This window comes from Harmonia axyridis, chromosome 3 (genome assembly GCF_914767665.1).
Source record: "Harmonia axyridis chromosome 3, icHarAxyr1.1, whole genome shotgun sequence".
NCBI classification, from domain to species: Eukaryota; Metazoa; Arthropoda; class Insecta; order Coleoptera; family Coccinellidae; genus Harmonia; species Harmonia axyridis.
In genome coordinates this window covers 54,408,645-54,429,589 of record NC_059503.1, presented here as the reverse complement: position 1 = coordinate 54,429,589, position 20,945 = coordinate 54,408,645, and the positions used below count along the sequence as shown (strand labels likewise).

At 37.1% G+C, this 20,945-nt stretch overlaps 1 protein-coding gene across 3 annotated transcripts; it reads left to right on the top strand.

Annotated features, from left to right (window-relative positions):
- The first annotated feature begins 22 nt into the window (after positions 1–22).
- On the top strand, positions 23–19,113 carry LOC123676962 (serine/threonine-protein kinase BRSK2). Of its 3 annotated transcripts, none has more exons than XM_045613310.1 (15): positions 23–803; positions 2,304–2,398; positions 2,450–2,535; positions 2,587–2,727; positions 2,780–2,930; positions 4,418–4,633; positions 4,688–4,887; positions 7,720–7,941; positions 7,998–8,128; positions 10,513–10,734; positions 10,793–10,927; positions 10,982–11,157; positions 11,238–11,424; positions 11,483–11,652; positions 15,697–19,113. In XM_045613310.1, exons 1-15 carry the CDS (start codon positions 704–706, stop codon positions 15,925–15,927), a joined length of 2,463 nt encoding a protein of 820 aa, XP_045469266.1. In that variant the 5' UTR covers positions 23–703; the 3' UTR covers positions 15,928–19,113. The 3 variants fall into 3 exon arrangements, with proteins under 3 accessions (XP_045469266.1, XP_045469268.1, XP_045469267.1); XM_045613312.1 differs by having other exon boundaries at positions 24–803; positions 10,531–10,734; XM_045613311.1 differs by having other exon boundaries at positions 25–803; positions 11,483–11,646.
- Positions 19,114–20,945: the final 1,832 nt, after the last annotated feature.

Genomic DNA, 20,945 nt, shown 5'->3' with positions numbered 1-20,945 from the left:
ATATCAATGAAACAACCCTAACAAACGCATTATACAACTGACCGACTGTATCATGTAGCGAATTTAATTCGATTCAAAATAAATCAAGGGTCAAAGCATTAGCACAACTATTTCATCTTAATTCAACAGACATTTCAATGCGATAATTTCGAATGTGGTGCTTTCCGCGACTATAGGGACATTTCATCTACCAGTATCTACAACAGAATATTGATTTTCTCCACCAAGCCACCCCTACAGTCTTACTTCCAACTTGGCTCTATTTCCCGTGAACCCAATACCAGATATGTAGTAAATTTGACGGTATTCACTGAATTTTACCTATTTCACGCTTCCACAACTGGAAAATTAATCAAAAACGCGAAAATACCGAGTGAAATGTTGAAAACAGATGTAAGGGTCCTGCTGAAGACATCCCCTGTCGAGATTGTCAGATTTTCATGGGGTATAAATCGAAAAAGAACCGTAAACTGGATCTTCAAGGTTTGGTGTGAGAATTAAACTTTTTATCGTTGTAAATAAGATCCGATATAGTGGCCGACATAAAGGGATCTGAAAAATAGAGAAGTGTTATGTGATTTTGGGCGTTCGAGACGGAAGATGGAAAATTATTTGTTTTTGTTGAAAGCTCATGAATTTGTGATGGGTTTCGGTTGGAATTCGTGACGGTGCTGGAGACGTATTTGTGGGAAATCTTCGGAAAATGCAGAATGAAACGAAACAGAACTCCACCCCAGTTCAAGAGGTTCACCAATATGTGGGCCCTTATCGGCTGGAAAAAACATTGGGAAAGGGACAGACAGGTAAGTCTCGAAAAATTATCGTGATTATTCATAAAGGAGTTGAAGAAAACCTTGGCCTAATTCCCTGAAAATTTCAAATATGTAGTGTTTATATAATGATATTTTTAATATATTTTTTTATTTGTTGGTGTTCAAAATATGAATCGAGTCGTGTTATATTCGAGTTATGTATACCTTTTTTGATTCATTTGGAAAATGTGGATACAAATACCTTCATCTCATTTGTTGTTTGTACTATCTACATTATTTTTTCTTCCTTGAATTCACTCGAATTTTTCCTGTCAATTGATTTAATTCAATTTAGTATCCGTAGATAAGAAAAGCAATTTCAGCTTTGACTCAGATTTGCTAATGAAATACAAAATGTGATTAATTATTGTAATTGAGGTATTGTTTTGAAATCCACAGTTTAAATATGTTCAAAATGAAAGGAATTTTTTTTTGCTTTATAGATAGGGCTTTCTTCTTTCATAGGTTAATAATGATGTTTCAATCCATCGAGAACAAATTTTTTTTTATTCTGATTTGAGTATGTATATATCATGTTTATGGTTAACACTTAAATTTGCCCAAAGATTCATTCTTATTGCTAAGGGGAATGGAATGAAAAAAAAATATTAGTTTCTGAATCATTTGTAACAATGTCCGTGATTTGTGAGGAATTAGAATAATGAAGATGAAAAATGCGCATATTCAAATTAGATAATGAGACTTTTTACGATTTCACGATTCAGTCATCATTCCTCTGAAGGTAGTCTATCTATTATTTTTCTTTGTAGATTAACATAATTATTAGTAATGATAAACATAGTTACTTTTTGTGTTTAAGTCATATCCTCAATTCTTATGGGGGATAAAACCCTTTGTTTTGTATTATTCTTTTCAAATATTTTATTTATATATTCCTTAAAATAAATTGATAACAAACACAATTTTTTCATGTAAAACTTCAACTCAAAGATTTGATTCACTTCTAAGACCAGATAACTACCCTCAAAACTCACCTGAAAGAATATAAGGAATTGTATAGTTTATAATATAAAAAATACCAAACTAATTTTTGTCCTTTTCCATTTTATCTACAACTCCCGATATCGATCGAATTTTGCTCTCAGAAATGATGTCTCTCATCATCTTCATATTACGTTTCCTGATTTAGGGATATTGGGAAAGAAATCAGGCTTTGCTGTTCGATTACTTGAAGAATAAAAACATAAAAAAAAAACGAAAAAGTGTGACAGAATAAATTTGATTTGAAAAACTCTATAAATATATGAATTACTTTTTGAATTTTTTAGATTTTCAAATTCCAATTTCAAATTTTGTTCAAAACAAAAAAAAATCTGTAAATCCTACCTAGAAACCGTTTGTTACCACAAACACCATGAAGCAATATTCAATTAATTAATGAAAATTGATACGAATGATGGATCAATTAAATTAATGGTTTTTTGACTAGTTTCTATGCAGTAACTGAGATTTTAATTGTTTATTTTCCAGGTCTCGTGAAGCTTGGTGTACACTGCGTCACTGGGAAAAAAGTAGCAATTAAAATTATCAATAGGGAGAAACTTAGTGAGAGTGTTTTGATGAAGGTTGGTTAATAAGGTTTTAGTAAGATTTTAGTTGATAATTATTTTTTAAAGGTGGAAAGAGAGATTGCAATCATGAAGCTGATTGACCACCCTCATGTTTTGGGACTGACGGATGTTTACGAGAACAAGAAATATTTGTGAGTGGTAAAGGAAAGAAATGATTGAGGATATTAACTTATTTCTTGTAGATATTTGGTACTAGAACACGTATCTGGTGGTGAACTGTTCGACTATTTAGTGAAAAAAGGTAGATTAACACCTAAGGAAGCAAGAAGATTTTTTAGACAGATTATTTCAGCTTTAGATTTTTGCCACAGTCACTCTATTTGGTGAGTTAACGAAGCGGATGTATTTTCTCCATTAACATATTTCTTTTTTCAGTCATAGGGATCTTAAACCTGAAAATTTATTGTTGGACGAGAAGAATAATATAAAAATAGCCGACTTTGGGATGGCATCTCTTCAGCCTATGGGTTCCATGCTTGAAACAAGCTGTGGCTCACCTCATTATGCTTGCCCTGAAGTTATACGAGTGAGTGGATTCTGTAGAAATTCTTTTTTCATATTTAAAAAGTTTTTCCTCTTTATCAACTCTTAAAAATGTGGTTTCTAAGGCTACTCTCCCATAAACATTTTTTTGTATCCCAGAGAACAAAAGTTTCGAAAGCACCAAGTCAGTGCTTTCCTTGAATTTTTAAATTAAAACATCGACACTTGGGTATAGGTATATTAATAACTGTTTACAGTATAGAACAAGGAAGTAATGCATTGAAAAGTTCGTTCAAATAATCCAAACAATAGTTCTAATAAAGATGTGTTAAAATTAAGGATTACAAAAATTAAATTAAAACGAATACCAAATCAAATTAAAAATAATCTCCATACATGGGTAAACTATAGGGCAAGAAAAATATCAAATTATTAAACTTTGAATTTGATATATTATCTTTTGATATACAGGGTGTTTTTAAATTGGAGGTACAAAGGAAAATGAGAGAATTTTTGGATAATTTTAAGAAAAAAAGTCCTATAAACATGGTCCCGCAACTGCTTCGTTTTGGAGATACATAGTCTTTCTTGTAGTCCTACTTTTTGTGATGTTTATACCAGTTTAAAGAATCTTTATTAATCTTCACCATAGATTCAGTATATAAGCCCAAACCTTATAATTAATTTATTCATCACAGCTTACTAAGTGGATCATTATAATAATTCGGATTTTCCTGTGGATTTCTAGAGAATTGTTTGAATTTTTTTTTTTAGGTCAGCAGATACGACAAAACTAAAAGAAACTAAAAAGTGTAGTATAAGAACAAAGATTCTTTTTACATTTTTCTAAACTTTCAGTGGTCTATCAAAAAAAAAAAAAGATCTGGCGGCCAGGAGCAGGCACTTCCCCAGAAAAATAGCATTCATTCAAAATTATGAAAAAAAAAAGATGAAAACTTTGAATTGAAAGATCTACGCCAAATTTAAGTTGAATATCTTGTAAGGAGAAAGTTCTATGAGAAAAAAACTTGAAAACAAAGTATCCCTAAAGCATAGTGTTTGCGGGTCCATATTTATAGGACTTTTTTTCAAAATGATTCGTTTGTTAAAAATTGAATGAAATATAATATATTTTCTTCAATTTTCATAGAGAATGATTATAAATCGAATGAATATGGAAATGAAAAGGATAGCGATAGACTCGTATATGCGTGCATCATTTTGGCACATTCTATGGGCTTCATACTTTCGATTGGTATAGAATTTATCTAATAATCAAACCGGTGAAATGTTTAAAAAAAAATTTTTTATTATTAATTAAACCTACTCTGGACTAAAATTTGTAAGGCAACCCATATGTGATATATTTATTGACATGTTAAATTGAATATAAAATACGTTTTATCAAATGAGCATCTCGGTGAAGGTCGTTTTATATCGGGATCCTATACTAAGACAGAAATGAAGAAATCACCATTATAAAAGTTCTATCAAACCGACCATAAATTTATTATTCTATTTTATATACAGGGTGAAAAATATGATGGGAGAAGAGCTGATGTTTGGTCATGTGGAGTTATCTTATACGCCCTTTTAGTGGGCGCCCTCCCTTTTGACGATGACAACTTAAGGCAACTTTTAGAAAAAGTCAAAAGGGGGGTGTTTCACATACCCCACTTCGTACCTCCAGACTGTCAAAGCCTACTGCGGGGGATGATAGAGGTCAACCCCGAAAAAAGATTAACGGTGAGTTGAACAAGCATAAATCTGACGAAATATTTACTTGCGATGATCTTTCAGCTTTCTGAGATCAACAAACACCCTTGGGTCACAGCTGGAGGTAAAGGAGAATTAGAATTAGAACAACCGATGATGGATGTAGTTCAAACACATGTACTACCATCTATTGAATCAATAGACCCCGATGTCCTTCAGGCTATATGTAGTTTGGGTTGTTTCAAGGAGAAGGAAAAGCTTATTCAGCATCTACTCAGTCCTAGGTAATTCCAATATAATCTTACTCATCTATGCAACTTTGAAAGCACATTAATAAGTTTTCATTCAATATTATATGAAACGAACAGTATCTTATATGCATTCTGGACTACTAATCTATGATCAGCCATAAGCAAATAGGTAGACAAATTTTTGAAGATTTAAGGAGACGGAAGTAATACAATGAAATAGGAATTTAGATCCATTTGTTTTTAATTTGAACGCTTTATGTTCTCATGAAATATAAAATGCAAATTTCATGCTTTGCTAAAACATAGAGGGTGTACAGAAGGAACCTGTCCACTTGAAAATGGTCTAGTTTCTGAATGTACCCAGATCATCTCTGACACGCATTCAAAATTGTACAATAATGAAGAGTTTTTCAAAAAGGGGTTTCATTTTGAACTGGCGGCGATCTAGTCGGCAGTCACTTCTGAAGCTGTCATCTTTTGACATTTGACAAGTAGAAACTACACCATAACACGATACATACATGCTTCAATAAAGCATTGAAATTGAATTTACTACAAAAATGGTGAAGATTTTGCAGTCACAGTTCGCCAAACTAAAGCACTTTTGGGTCGTTGAGAAGGACCTTCCTGGCCGGTAATAGTGAAACTGGTGAAAAAATTCGAGCTATTGGGACAAGCTAGTGATGTGAAGTATCGAAACCGTGTGTGTCGCTCAAGAACAACTGAGAATATTGCTGCTTTAGCCGATAGTGTTGTCGGACATACAGGTTTATCGAATTCTCTTCGATTTTAGGAATAAGGCATTCTTAAAACGACATTTCACCGTATTTTGCATAAAGACTTAGGTCTCAAGGCTTTTAAATTTCAGTTAACACGAAACTCAAGCCGGTCGAACACCAGCAACGTCGTATCTTCGCTGATTGGATCCTTGAAATGCATCACAATGCATCGTAAAATCATCTTCAGTGATGAGGCTCATTTTCATATCGGAGGCTACATTATTGAGCAGATTTGTCGCATTTGGCGCTCGGAAAATCCAAATGATTTTTGGAAAGCCTCACCATCTTCAACGTGTCAAGGTTTGGTACGGTTTTTGGGCTGGTGGCGTCATTAGACCTTACTCATTCGAAAATGAGGCTAGTGCAACTGTTACGATGAATGGATTGCGCTACCTAGCTATGATTAAAGATTTTTTAGCGACGGAATCGGAAGATATTGATTTGGACGACATTTATTTGCTACAAGACGGCTCTACGTGCCACACAAGCCACGAAACAATCTCAATTGTGCAAAAACAGTTTCCTGGCCATGTTATTTCTCGAAGAGGTGATCACAATTGGCCACCGAGATCTTGTGACCGAATTTGTCATGGAAAATTTCATGAGAAGAATATGGTGCTGCAACCGTAGCTGTGAATGATATCTGGCTGATATCGTTATACATCGTTATTGGCACATTTCCCTCTTTACAACGAAATAAACATTCATTAATTTTCCTGCTTAGGCTGCAAAGTGATTATTTTCAATGCGTATAAAATATACAACATTTTCTGACAATCAATATTTTTTTGCTACATTCCTTATTTCTGGATGAGTAATTACTCTAAGTCGCTTTCACTGTCCATATATATAAATATTCCGATATTTAATCCAAAAAACTGTCAGATATTTCATAAGTTGTCAAACTATAATTATCATGGACCTATACATTTCCAACCAATTCAAACAATTGCGATTTCTATCAAATTTCGTTTTAATTTATCACTATAAGAAAAATAAAAAGATTGTGCGAATTGTAATAAATTGCAAATACAATATCGTGTACAATATCATGTATCATTATAAACAATCGAAAAAAAAATTATGTTTAACTCGGCAGCAAAGTAGATTGACTGCTTTGGATGAATTTCTTCACCGAGTGAAAAATGTGCTTCGATACGAAAAATCGTCTTCCAAATGTTGTTGCTCGATCATCCAATCGGTATATGCTCTACGCATTCCATGGTCAACTGGCTTCAGTTCTTGTGTTAACTGAACTTTATAACAATGAATATGCAAAATACGCCATAGCGCGCCTTAAGAGAGGCCCAAATATTTTGCGCAGCGAGGAATGGATAAATTCGGATTTTCTTCAACACTTTCACTTACTGCTGCAATATTTTGGGTCGAGCGTGCATTTCGATTATGTATGAACCTTTAGTCCTTAAGACATCGGTAATAGATCCAACCTATTCGAATTTTTTCACTATCTCACCAATTGTACGCTTAGATTGACGATCATGTCCACCATAATCTGTACGTAATGTATGAAACGTACTTACTACAGAATCATTTTTGTATTAAGTTTTTACAAGTTCAGCAGTAAATAAACGATCTATATTTGTTAAATGCCTAACTTTCAACTAAACATATATGACGCTTCGGTGACAGTTCTGTCTGACATATGTCATTGAAACAAGGCTGTGAAAACAGGGCAATATGAATAATCCAGTATGTTTATTCGATCTTTATCAATTTTTATACTGTTCATCCGATCGCTACGATGCTTAAGGAAGTTGTTGAGTACACTAACGTGAATTATCTCTGGCATAGTGCGAAGCACGAATAAAAAAGTTATTGAAGAAATTCAAATAGACGCACTCGCCATTTTGTTACACCTAACTTCTTGTGCTGAATTCTATTGATTTTTTTTTTCATTTTTACTAAATATATGAATGTGTGAGGAAGTTTATGGTTTCTAGTTCAAACGTTGTCATATCGAAAATATTTTGCAACCTGAAGTGTCATACCTGAGAAATGATCTCAGTTTAAATTTACATATACATAGTTTCTATCTACAGATGCGTCTAATTTCATATTTCCACAGCCACAATACAGAAAAAGTGATATATTTCTTACTTTTGGAGAGGAAGAGAAAAAGGCCAGCTTGCGAAGATGATTCAGACTCCATTCTAAGGATAAGAACCACCGAAAGCCAAGACCCACCAAAGAAAAGAATCGATACATGTCGAGTTAACGGTCAAAATACTCTACAGTTCGGTCAGATAAGTGAAGGATCTCCCTTAACACCAAGACGATCGACATACAAGTAAGTTCCTTTTGGAGTTTTCAAAATATTGCACACTGAAGGAACTTTTTTTTTAGACGCCATCATACGAGAAGAAGCCCCTCCACTGGTAGTACTCATAGTAACTTGAGCATCCATTCTCCTACAAGATCTTCATCTGGTGCCTCTAGTCCAATACATTTCAATAGCACAACAAACAACTCACATTGTAAGTTTTGTGATATTTTGTATGCAGAGTGAGTTATCATATAAGTATAGAACTGGATATTTTTATGCGCGATATCAAATACATAGGTGTACAACTTTGCTTTCAATTTTTTTTTCCGGATTTCGACGCTTAACTCTAAAAAACTGGTTATAAATTCATGATTCAAAGACTATTGTCCATCGCTGGCCACTCGTTTCTCCCATATTTCGGGCAGTGTACGAACACCGCATTGAAAAAACTGGTCATCTTTTGAATCGGTCCAATTTTTTACTTCTTCATGAGACAGGAAGTGCTGGTCAGCCAGGCCGTGTGCCATTGTTCGAAACAAGTAATATTCCGATGGAGCAACGTCAGGAGAATCCGGCGAGTGGGGTAGGATTTCACATTTCAATGTTTCCAAGTATGTCTTGACCACTTTCCCAACATGGGGTTGACCATTGTCGTGCTGTATAATAACTTTATCATGTCTCTCATTGTATTGCTGCCGTTTGTCTTTCAATGCTCGGCTCAAACGCATTGATTGTGTTCGATAACTATCGCCTGTAACGCAAAGTCCAGATATGTATATTAAGAATACAAAAACTGTAAAGAGGAATTGTTTCAGTCGGTTTTAACAACTCATTATACAGTACGCAGAGCTGGTTCCACCAAATACTGGGCATTACCTTGGAACCGTGAATATTCGGTTTAGCCGCCGACTTGTAAGCAGCTGTTCACAAGCAAACATCTCTCGGCTTCAACTCATACGGCACCCAATTTCCTTGTTTCTGAATTATTTCCATGACTTTCAGGACTTTTGAATTGGATTGTTGCGTAACTTCCAATGATCCTGCCAATTCTTGTTGCGTTTACACGAGTCTTGATCGCATTGATAATGCATCAATTCTGGATTTTCTCTCTTCCACCGTCATACTGGTCTTCGACGTCGAAACCACCGTTTTTGAAGCGTTGAGACCACTCTCGGCACGTTCTTTCACAAAAAGTGGCCTCACCATGGTTATTTGAGATCATTCGATGAGCTTCAGCCGCAGATTTCTTCATATTAAAGCAGAAAATTGAATCCTTCCGCAAATGATGAGAATTTGGCTCGTAAGCTGATATGTTGAATCGAGAATAACTTTATGATGCAGACACAAATCGACTAACAAATACAACAAATACAAATATCTAAGCTGATTGTATGACAACTACAATCTATTTATTTTGTATTTTGACTACCATTTACTGGGCTACAGCCATGTATTGCAAAACGGCGGAAGCAAAGTTGTACTCCTAATACTTAAGAAATACTGAGAAACCGAATTATTCACTTGTAAACCAGTCTTTAAATAAACCATATTCCATGAGTAGCAATAAGAAGGTATCTAAAGGGTGTTTTTTTAGAGATATAGAACTTTAAATTGCAATGAAACAACGATGGATTATTCGATTGACATGAATATTATTTATCCGCAATATAATCTTGTGGCATTACATTTTAAATATGATTTTTGGCATATGACCGCCACAGCTGACTCGGATGTAGTCCAATCTGGACGTCCAATTTTCGATGACTTTTTCCAACATTTGTGGCCGTATATCGGCAATAACACGGCGAATGTTGTCTTCCAAATGGTCAAGGGTTTGTGGCTTATCCGCATAGACCAATGACTTTACATAGCCCCACAGAAAGTAGTCTAGCAGTGTTAAATCACAAGATCTTGGAGGCCAATTCACAGGTCCAAAATGTGAAATTAGGTGGTCACCAAACGTGTCTTTCAATAAATCGATTGTGGCACGAGCTTCTGGACATCATGGTTGTTCAATTCAGGAATGAAAAAAACTAGTAATCATGGCTCTATACCGATCACCATTGACTGTAACGTTCTGGCCATCATCGTTTTTGAAGAAGTACGGACCAATGATTCCACCAGCCCATAAAGCGCACCAAACAGTCAGTTTTTCTGGATGTAACGGTGTTTCGACATACACTTGAGGATTAGCTCCACTCCAAATGCGGCAGTTTTGTTTGTTGACGTAGCCGTTCAACCAGAAGTGCGCTTCATCGCTAAACAAAATAAAATGGACGTAGTGCGCGATACGTATTCCGCACAGAACCCTTATTTTCGAAATAAAATTGCACTATTTGCAAGCGTTTTCCAGGCATGAATCTATTCATGATGAATTGCTGAACCAAACTGACAATAAATCACTTGATAGCTGTTAAATCGGTCGCCATCTTGCATAGTAATGCCAACTTAAAGTTATATAAAAAAAAACACCCGTTATAAATATTTATCGCTATCACACTAGACACTATCGGAACTGAACCATTTTTTAGAGACACCTGAACTCATAGTTTAATTAAATATTCATAAAAATCTAAAATAGCAATATTTTTCAAGCTGCTTTATCATCCCCAGTATGCCAAAGAGCAGCTTCTCACCATGGTCACCGTACTATAACCACGACTTCGAGCCACATCTCTCCCAATACTCACGTGACCGTCACTCCAGCCCCCCCAACTCTAACCCACCATAGAGCAAACAGTAGTGGAGGAACTTCAACTTCGTCCATACTGTCCACATTAACTTCCCCTGAAAATGATAACACCAATCTTTTGGCCGGTATGTTTATCATCTCTTATTGTTTCGAATATTTATATTTAAATTATTCTCTATTCAGGATCACCAATTTTATCTCAAATGACGCCACCAGGATCTCCCCACTCTAGCTCAAGTCATCATTGGAAAAGTAGGCTTACGACAATTAAGAACAGTTTTCTAGGATCTCCAAGGTTTCATAGGAGGAAACTACAAAGTAAGGGAATTAAAAAAACTTAAGAGTTCGATGGGTAATTGCTTGATTATTCAGATGTTTCCACTACATCAGATGAGGCCCACTTGACGCCGGAGTCTTCACCTGAGCTTACGAAGAAGTCCTGGTTTGGCAGTTTGATGACAACGGAAAAAGATGAAACGTCCACGATTTTGATCAAAGGAAAGCCGTTAGCTACGGTTAAAGCTGATTTAATTCATGCATTTCTGTCGGTGAGGCTCACGTTAGATTTTTAAATTGTTCCAAAGACTGAACCTTGAAGAACACCGCGTAATCCGCGATTTGATTACAGATAGCCGAGTTGAGTCACTCAGTATCAAGTCCTATGAGCTTCAGGGTAGAGTATAAAAGGGGGACAACAGGTCCGGCAATGTTCCAGAGACACGTTAGATTTCAAGTTGACATTTCAACGATCACCAAACAAGTTGGTGATAATTCGAAAGAGAATCTATTCGCTATAACTTTTACCCTTCTGTCAGGTAATATTCGAGTAACTGAAATTGCAACAAAATTATCTTACGAATATTGTCTTCACAGGGAACATCAGAAGGTTCAGAAGAGTTTGTGAGCATATCCAGGCTCAAGTATGTACAAGAAGACCTCCACCAAGTCCAAGGGCACAGAGAAAGTTCACTACAGAATTGAGCGAGAGTTCTAGTTGCGGATCTGACTCTAGTGAACTCTTTTTGAATACGAGACAGGTAAAGGTACTGATTACTCGATATGACTATAGTACAAATATTCATATAATATAACTTCTGCATATTTCGTTTTAGTATATATTATACTCTAATAGTTTTTTCCGAACCAACATTTGATAATTTATTATTTCTTTTAATATGTGTCTGTTGGCGATATTTATCTAACAATCTTTATTTTATCCATAGTACATTTGGGCGTAATTGAACGGTTTGGCTAATCTCCGTGACAAGAAAAGAGCAAATCTCTTGTCTGAGTTCACTTTGATTAGCCTTTTTTTGCACTATTCTTCCAGACGGCTTACGTCGTCCAGAAGGTATTTGGTTGCCAATCAGGAGTCTTTGATTTGGCCATGATAGCAGGGTCATCTACGTATATGGCTAGAGAAATTTGGTCAGACCTGGCGATGTCGGTTGTGTATACTGAATAGAAAGGAGGAGACAACACACCACCTTGGGGGAGTCCGACCTCGAGTCTCTAGGGTCAGAGAGTCGTTTGGAGATTTTTGCTCTGAGGGAGTGATTTTGAAGAAAAGAACGTATGCCTTAGAAGTTAGAAATATTGGACCAGTTGCCTGCTTCCTTTCGAAACCGGTTGATGCATATTCCATGACTTTGAGCAGCTGATTTGGGGTGGAGTGTTTGAGACAAACTTAAGACTGTACGCCTAGAAGGATGTTCTTGAGCCTAATGAAGTCGGCCATGCAGGAGTGGATAATCCTTTTCGTTACTCTCCCATTTGATGACAGGAAGCTGACAAGGCGGTGGTTTTGAGTTTCTTATCCTTTTATAGCTTCGGGGACAATTAACGGTGGCTCTCTTCATCTGGAAAATATCTATTATATGTTTACACATACCCGTAAGAGCTTCATTTGTTTTATAGCTTCAAGAGAGTTCTGTGACGCAACCAGTAAATCAGAATCCTGGAGAATTGAACCTTCAACTTACATATTTGCTGTTCGTTGAACATGAATGTGTTTTGGTTTAGGTATCAAGAAAATTATATCATTAATAGAATGGTCTCACAAAGAATTTTAATGATAAGAGATTTTGTTTTGATATTAAAAAAAGGGGATATTTTGAGAGAAATCAATACAATCTCACCACCAGCCGAAAATCGCACCAAAAAGTGACACTTTCATGATGGAGTGGCTATTCAGCAATAATTTTTTCGAGCCTGAAATGCAAAAATTGTGCTCATTAAAGTATCCCTCGAGGTGTCATAACCAGAGATGATTTTTCGATGAAAATCCGGTTAATTTTGAGGCATTTCAAGGACCCAATCAGCGAAGATACGAAGTTTCTCGTTATTGAACGACTTTAGTTTTTGTGTTGACTGAACTTTAAAAGCCTTGACACCTATCTTTATTGGTAGTGTAATGTCGTTAGTGGAATGCCTAATCCTGAGATTGACAAACCTGGGTTTTAGTTAATACCCCCGCTACAGCAGCAATATCCAGAATTGTTTTTGAGCGTGGCACACGGTTTTGATTCTTCATTTCAGTAACTTGTCCCAATAGCTCAAATTTTTCCATCAGTCTCACGATTGCCTTTTCTTTAATGGAGGGAAATCCAACTTATGGACACCAAACTAATCACGACAGCTTCTGTCGGCAACTGTTGGGTAGTGTGAAGGGCATACTCACCAAAAACCTCCGCCTAACCCGTAGAGGAAGGTTCCAAGAACGCTCACCAATGGTTTGATATTCTACGGCGGAATATCCTTCTTTTGTCATGCTGTCCTGCATACATGGAGTATGTGATAGGACAGGAACCATTTGTTGAAGGTGGTAGAGTCATGTAGTAGGTAGTCTGAAAAATGTGAGGCATCTACACACCTATGGCCTTCCTCGTTCCGTGGTTTCCCCCATAGCTCTGATTAAGGAACTCAAGCCTGAGGAAGTTCTCCGCAAGGACTTGGTCGGCAAGCTTCCTTCCTTAGAACTTATTACCACGCCTCTTGACCCTGGTTTTGCGACCTTTGCGAACTTGCATAACTAACACAAACCCTCACAACATCAACCATAGTTTGTGCAGGGAAGTTATAAGGAGGAACGTTTTTTAAAGGAAGTACAGTATTTTCACTGTGAGCAGTGGGGTTTAGCAGAGTGCTAACATACCTTTTGTTATATTCGTTTCTAAGATTCAAAGGCATAAGGTCATATTTAATCCTCGAATAGTATATCAAGAATTATACTCTAGGTCCTAAACTGGCACCCTCGGAAACATGAGTAGCCCCTATTCCATTACATACTCTCAACCAAATGTTGGCATCTTCTTGCTTCCTTCTCGGCCTCTTGTGCCTCTTTCTGTTAGACCTGTCAATGATTTTAACCTATCTTTATGGTCTCTGTCTGGTCAGTTCTGCGCCTCTATCTCCACTTTGGTGGACCCAGCCGGCCGTCTGGCTGGCTGCTCTGCTTCTCTTCTCATGTTGCTCGTTCTGCTGAAACTTGTTGGTTGCAAGGGTGGAACTTTGAAGATGTTGAGGAATGGGCGAGGTATACACAAGAATGTGGTGTTTGGGGGAACATGAAATTGTTGAGGTATAGGCAATGTAGCAAGCTGTTATTAGCCATGCCACATTTTCTAGTCATTTTTAGTTTCACTCTCTACTTTACAGCAGCCAGTTACTACAAGCCCTCCCACCACGGCAAGGTGCTGACCTCTGGAGAGCGCCTCACTATTGCTTGCCGAGAAGGTGCTTCACGACGACTCAAAAGTACTTTAGTTTTACGAACTGTTACAGCAAAATTTTCACCATTTTGTTGTGAGTTTTAGCAATTTCAATGCGTTTTTGACGCTTGTATCGTCCAATTTTTAGTAATGGCATAGTTTTCACTTGACAAATATCAAAAGATATTTGGGGATTAATAGGGCTATCGGAATGCTACAGGGTGTTACTCAGGTTGTTGTAGCGGAAAGGCTCCAAGTCAGCCAAAGTGTGATATCTCGACTTTGGAATAGGTTCAGGGAGACAGGTTCCGTGTTGGAAAGACCAAGGCTTGGTGGGCGACGAAAAACAACACCTGCTCAGGATCGTTTCATCACCGTTTCGGCGAGAAGAAACCCTACATCTACGTGCAGAATGCTACGGAATACTCTTCAAAATGCAGATGGGGTCCAAGTTTCCATCGAAACCATCAGACGACGTTTGCGAGAGGTGAATCTAGGTTCTAGACGTCCATTAAGAGGAGTTCCATTAACACGTGACCATAAGCGTCAAATACTGGGCAAGGCAACATATCAATTAGAACATTGGCGTAGTGTCCTTTCCGCTGATGAATCCACTTATGGACGATTTTCAGATTCTCGACGAATAAGGGTATGGACAATCCCACGCATACCCCGTAATCGTCGCTATGTCCAAGAAGTCCATCCATTCCGAGGGGGTAGTGTTAGTGTTACATATTCTGGCCTGTATGGGCCGGGATATTTTTCAACGGGCGCACAGGTCTACACATTTGTCCTGGGAATATGACCGCTTTATACTATAGGGAGCATGTCATTGACAATATTGTGCCAAATTTTCACGCTGCAATTGGTGAAACTTTTCAATTTTTAGACGATAACGCTAGACCGCACCGTGCAGCGATAGTTGAGAATGCACGCGAGGAGCTTGGTATTCCACATTTACCAATACCTCCGCACTCGCCAGATTTGAATTGCATAGAACATGCATGGGATATGCTCCAAAGAAGATAAGATAATCATCAACCTACCCCAGAATATGATCTGAGAGAGCTTCCGCCCCGGAACCAAATTCCTCAAGAAATGTTCAACAACCTCGTGTGCAAAGAAGATGTCAAGCTGTTATTGATGCCCGTAGAGGCCATACATTGTATTGATAGTCTTAAAATGCTTGAATTCTCTGTATACGCTGCTGACTTACAGGCTACAATTACTTTTATTTCCTGCAACTTGAAATTATATTAATATGAATTTTCATCACAAAAATCTCATTTAAACTTTATTTTTTTGCAATTTAAGTCAATATCTCATGTAGAGCAGTTTATCTTCCCGTGTCTGAACACTGCCTGTTGTTTTTTTCAGTTGAACGTTCTTCAGCTAGAAAACAGTGACTTGGAAAGCGAATGCAGCGTCTTCGACGTGAGGACGGCTACGAGAGAGGTGTCAAGAAGGGCGTCAACGAATAACAATACGGAAAACCTTGAACCGAACGTCCCAGGTACCCCAAAGGCCGTCAGGTCAAACTCCGAAAATACTGACTCTTCCTGCGAAAGGACTTGCATCACCACGATGTCTGGCAGTTCGATAGCGTAATACAAAAGTTCCTTCGATTTATTCGAAAGATTTGTCTGAAAAAACGGCCTTCTGCTTAGAGGAACAACGTCGAAAACTCATATTACTTAAGTCACTTGGTCGCGACTCAAACAGTTTATGAGACTTGAGCAGTGGCGTAGAAAATTGAAATTTTAAATTAATTGCGGTTAGTTTTACATTGAACTCCAAGCAATTTTATAGAGAAAGGGCACACGACGGTAAGACCTTCGTCATTTTATATAAGCTGAAAGTTTTTCTGTGGATGTCCCTTGTAGAGGTAAAGACGAACGATTAGAGTTTAGGTGGTGGATGCTTTCGCAGGTAACAGGCAGTAAAATAGTACCTCAAATTCGTTAATATAAGTATAAGACTCAATTTTTTTATATTTTCTTAGATAACTTAAGAAAACTCGTCATCCATAACCAGACTGTAATCATAGTTGCTACCCCTTGTATGACAGGTAAAAGCAACCACCGACTATAGAGTTTGGGTTGTGATTACAAGCAGGTAACAAATAGTAACCCCCTGCCAAACACTCCTAAATTTTAATAAATTAGAAATTTTTGTAGGTCTCCAAATAACATATATAAAATTTAGGTTTTATACTATAACGAAATAAAATTGTAATTATAAAAGTTTAGGGGTGTCTGGCAGGAGGTAGCAATTGTTATAAGTGTCCAGCAATAGATGACGAGTTTTTTTAAGTTATCTCGAAGAAAATATAAAAAAAATTTGAGCTTTATACTTTGACGAATTTCAGGTATTATTTTATACACCTTTACTACCTTCTTTTTCTATTTTTAAATGGAGGAAATCCACCTTATGGACACCTAACAAATCTCGACAAATGTAAAAAACCTATTGGGTAGTGTGAGGCTCTCCTGAAGGGCATACTCACAAAACCTCTAATACACCTCCGCCGAACCCGTAGAGAAAGGTTTCAAGGACGCCAACATTCATCTTACGCTTTCAGCCTCAGTGCGGCCGGCTCACCAAGGGTTTGGTACTCTACGGCGGAATGTCCTTCTTGTTTCAGGCTTTCCTGCCCTAAGGAGTATGGGATAGGGTAGAAGCAACTCGTTGAGGGTGGTAGAGTCATTCAACAGGTAGCCTAAAAAGTGTGAGGCAACTACCCATCAATGATCTCCCTCGTTCCGTGGTTTCCCCCATAGCTCTGATTACGGAACTCAAGCCTGGGGTAGTTCCCTGCAGGGACTTGGTCGGCAAGCCTCCTCCCTTAGAACTTATCACCAAGAGGAGACGCCTCTTGACCCTGGTCTTGCGACCTTTGCGGACTTGCACAACTAACGCAAACCCTAAGTCCTCACAGTAAAGGATCAGCCTCAGTTTGTGCAGGGAAGTTATTAGGATGGGGGTGTTTAGAGGGAGTTTAGTAATTTTGACTGTGAGCAGTGGGGTTGAGCAGAGTACTAACATACTTTTTCGCTATCCTAGTTTTCTAAGATTCGAGGTCATTTAAGGTATAGTTACTCCTCGAATAGTGTATCGAGAATTACACTTAAGGTCCTAAACTGGCACCCGCGGAAACATAAGTAAACCCAATTCTACCAAGTACTCACAGCCAAATGTTGGCATTTTCTTGCTTCCTTCTGGGCCTCTTATGTCTCCTTCTGCTAAAACCTGTTAATAATTTCCACCTATCTGTATGGCCTCTGTCTGGTCGGTTCTGCGGCTCTCTGGTGGACTCTGCTGCTTTACTTCTCTTCTCATGTTGCTAGTTCTGCTTGAACCTGTCGCTTGGAGTGGTAGAGATGAGGGGATATTATTAGGGATGGGTGTGGTATTGGCAGAAATGTGGTGTTTGGGGAACATGGGATTATTGAGGTATGAGGAATATAGCAGGCTGGGATTAGCCACGCCACATTTTTTGGTCAGTCTTAATTCCACTGCCTATTTGACAGCAGGCAGTTACTACAAGCCCTCTCACCACGACAAGGTACTGACCTCGGAAGAGACACCTTTACTATCTGTTACCTGCCAAAGTAACCAGAACCCAAACTCTATAATCGCTGGTTGTCTTTACCTATGTTGAGGAAATGCACAGAAAAACTTTCAGATTTAATAAAATAACTAAGGTCTAGCCGTTGTGGGCTCTTGGGCTATTAGCCAGTTATGCTTGTAAACTTTAAAAGAACTATCATGATTCAAGTAAGAGATTCTGGTTGGGGATTTAGTATGACTAATAATAATATTGTCCTCAGATACATTCCGAAAGTTCTGCCAGTTTTGAATGGGTTACGATATACAGGTGTTCCTAAATTGGAGGTACAAACGGAAATGATAGATTCCTTGGGTAATTTAAGGAAAAAAAGATTTAAAAACATGGACTCGCAAACGCTTCGGTTCCAAGATACAGGGTGTTTATTGTGGTTCTATATTTTTGTGATGATTATACCAGTTTATCGAATCTTTATTCAACAAATGTACATACATTTGCCTCGAAAAGGCTACAGTTGGATAAATAAGTACCAGCTAAGGAACTGGATCTTTACAAAAATTGGGTTTTTCGTAAGGATTACTAGAGAATTCTTTGACATATTTTCATCGAAATCGGTAGCAGATACGACATAACTCAGTAAACCAAATAGTGTATTACTGGACCAAAGTTTCTTTTTACATTTTTCTAAACTACCAGTGGACCACCAAACCAAATTTCTGGAGAAAAGAAGCTGGTACTGTCCCAGAAAAAATATCACCCTGTAGATTTACATTCAAAACAGCATATCACATCATTCAAACTTTAAATCGGAATATCTATGACAAATTCAAGTCAAAAATTTTGAGAAGTGAAAGTGCTAACTTAAAGTATGATTTTTTCAAGTTTTTTTTTTCTCATAGCACTTTCCCTGACAGATTCAAGGTGTACCTCGGAAACAAAACAGTTCGGGGGCCCATGTTTATGGGACTTTTGTTTCTTAAAATGATCCGAGGAATCTGCCATTTTCGTTTGTACCACAAGATACTGCTTTTAATCCGCTTCCAGAATTGTCGACATTCATACATCATTTCGAATAGAAGAAGGATCTTTTGCAATGATAATATCAAATATAAAAATAATGATAAACTCAATTTTCACAGTTTTATGATACCTTTACTTTGGCATTATTCAAGTTCACATTGCAACTGATTATGGATAGAATATACATTAGTTATAATGGTTGAACATGGATTAAAAGAAAAGCATATTATGAAAAAGAGAAAATTGTATTGGAGTTTGGCGCCAAAAATTTCCATAACATCTGGACATCTTCAAAAACGAAGATGTGTATTTCAAGAAATTCTCGTAAGAACTTTTTTCTAGAAATCTCACTTTCGGCATGGAGAAGTTCTAACCAAATTCTTTTATCATGTTGCAGTTCAATATACAATATTAGGATCATTAAAATCAAGTGTCTAATTTGGACCAAACCAACGTTTCATCTATATACATTTCCCCAATACATTACCGCACCACTAAAAACTAGGCAAAATTAAGATACATTTTCATCAGAACTACTTGTCCGATTTGGGCGAATTTTTTCTTGAATGACAAGCTAATTTCTTCTGAACGTTAGTGTGTACGGTTTACACACGGTTTTATAAATACCGGGTGTCGCAATTATAGCCTGTTTTTCATCAAATTTGTAACACTCTGTAGAGTGTAACAGTTACATTATCAAGTTGGAATTAAACTTACACTTCAGCCTTATCTTTCTTTAACATTTTCGTTTTTGATTCAATTCATTATCTTTCTTAACAACGAACAAACGAAACAAAATAAAAAGAAACAAGTTTAACGATAGTGTCAGGAGCGAGTATTTCCATCTCTGGCACAATTGACTTCTTGGCAACGACGTCGACGTCCCATACAATAAGAGATCTTATGTCATTTTGTTCCAGGTCTTCCCAAATTGCAATTAGTCTCTGCCGTACGTCTTCCTAAGTATTCAAGTAACATTCCTCTTGTAATCTTCTACCAAGAATATCCCAGAGATTCGTTATGGTATTTAAATCCTGGCTCCGAGCTGGCCATACCATGGTAATGATACCGACTTTCTCTAGATAATTTCTGAAAACTCGAGCGGCATGAGGCTTGGCATCATCTTGCATAAACAAAAATCCTTGCCCTATACAGGGTGTCCCGTAAAGACCACGTCAAACTGAGGGAAAATGTAGATCAAAGGATAACCTACCTGCTATGACAAAATTCCCATTATAAAAGTCTTACCGTTTTCGAGATATTTTTTTTCTGTTGAAAATAATGAATTTTAATAGAAACAGCCATATAAATTGTGTGATACCTTTTTGAAATCACAATGAAATAACAATTTATTGGTGTAATATGCAGCAGTAGCTTAGTACATTTTGGTTTCACTACGATGGGCTAAACTTCATGAACGAAAGAATCCACTACCAAAATTTTCAATAAAAATATTTCTCACAGCCTTCCTTTAAAATGTTCGGAGAATATTTTTAATGTAAACGTTAAAATCATTCTTCAGCAATATTTTACTGAAAAAATTAACCAAAAAGGTGTGAAATTGTACCAACCGTAAAGACAAAACAATTGAAAGGGGCAAAAATTCATTATTTAAAAAAAAAAAATCTTGAAAATGGAAAGACTTTTATAATGGGAATTTTGTCATAGCAGGTGGGTTATCCTTTGATCTACATTCTCTCTCGGTTTGACGTGGTCTTTACGGGCACCCTGTATATGCCGCAAATGGCATTACATGTGGTTTCAAAATCTCCAATATGTACCTTCCAGTTGTAAGGTGTCAATTAATGATTGTGTGACTAACAAGAAATCTTTCACCAATTCTCGGTAACTCCAAACTTCCTCAAACAATATTGCTGCTTGAGCACATTATTCGCGTGTAAGATTTAGTGTTTCCCGTTGCATATTCGTTAAAAAAGAATTTTCAAACAATACTACACTGACACTAAGCATTTGTTTTCGACAATTACTGATTCTCTTTGTTTTTCCATAGCCTGCTACTAAGTCTAGATGCACTATG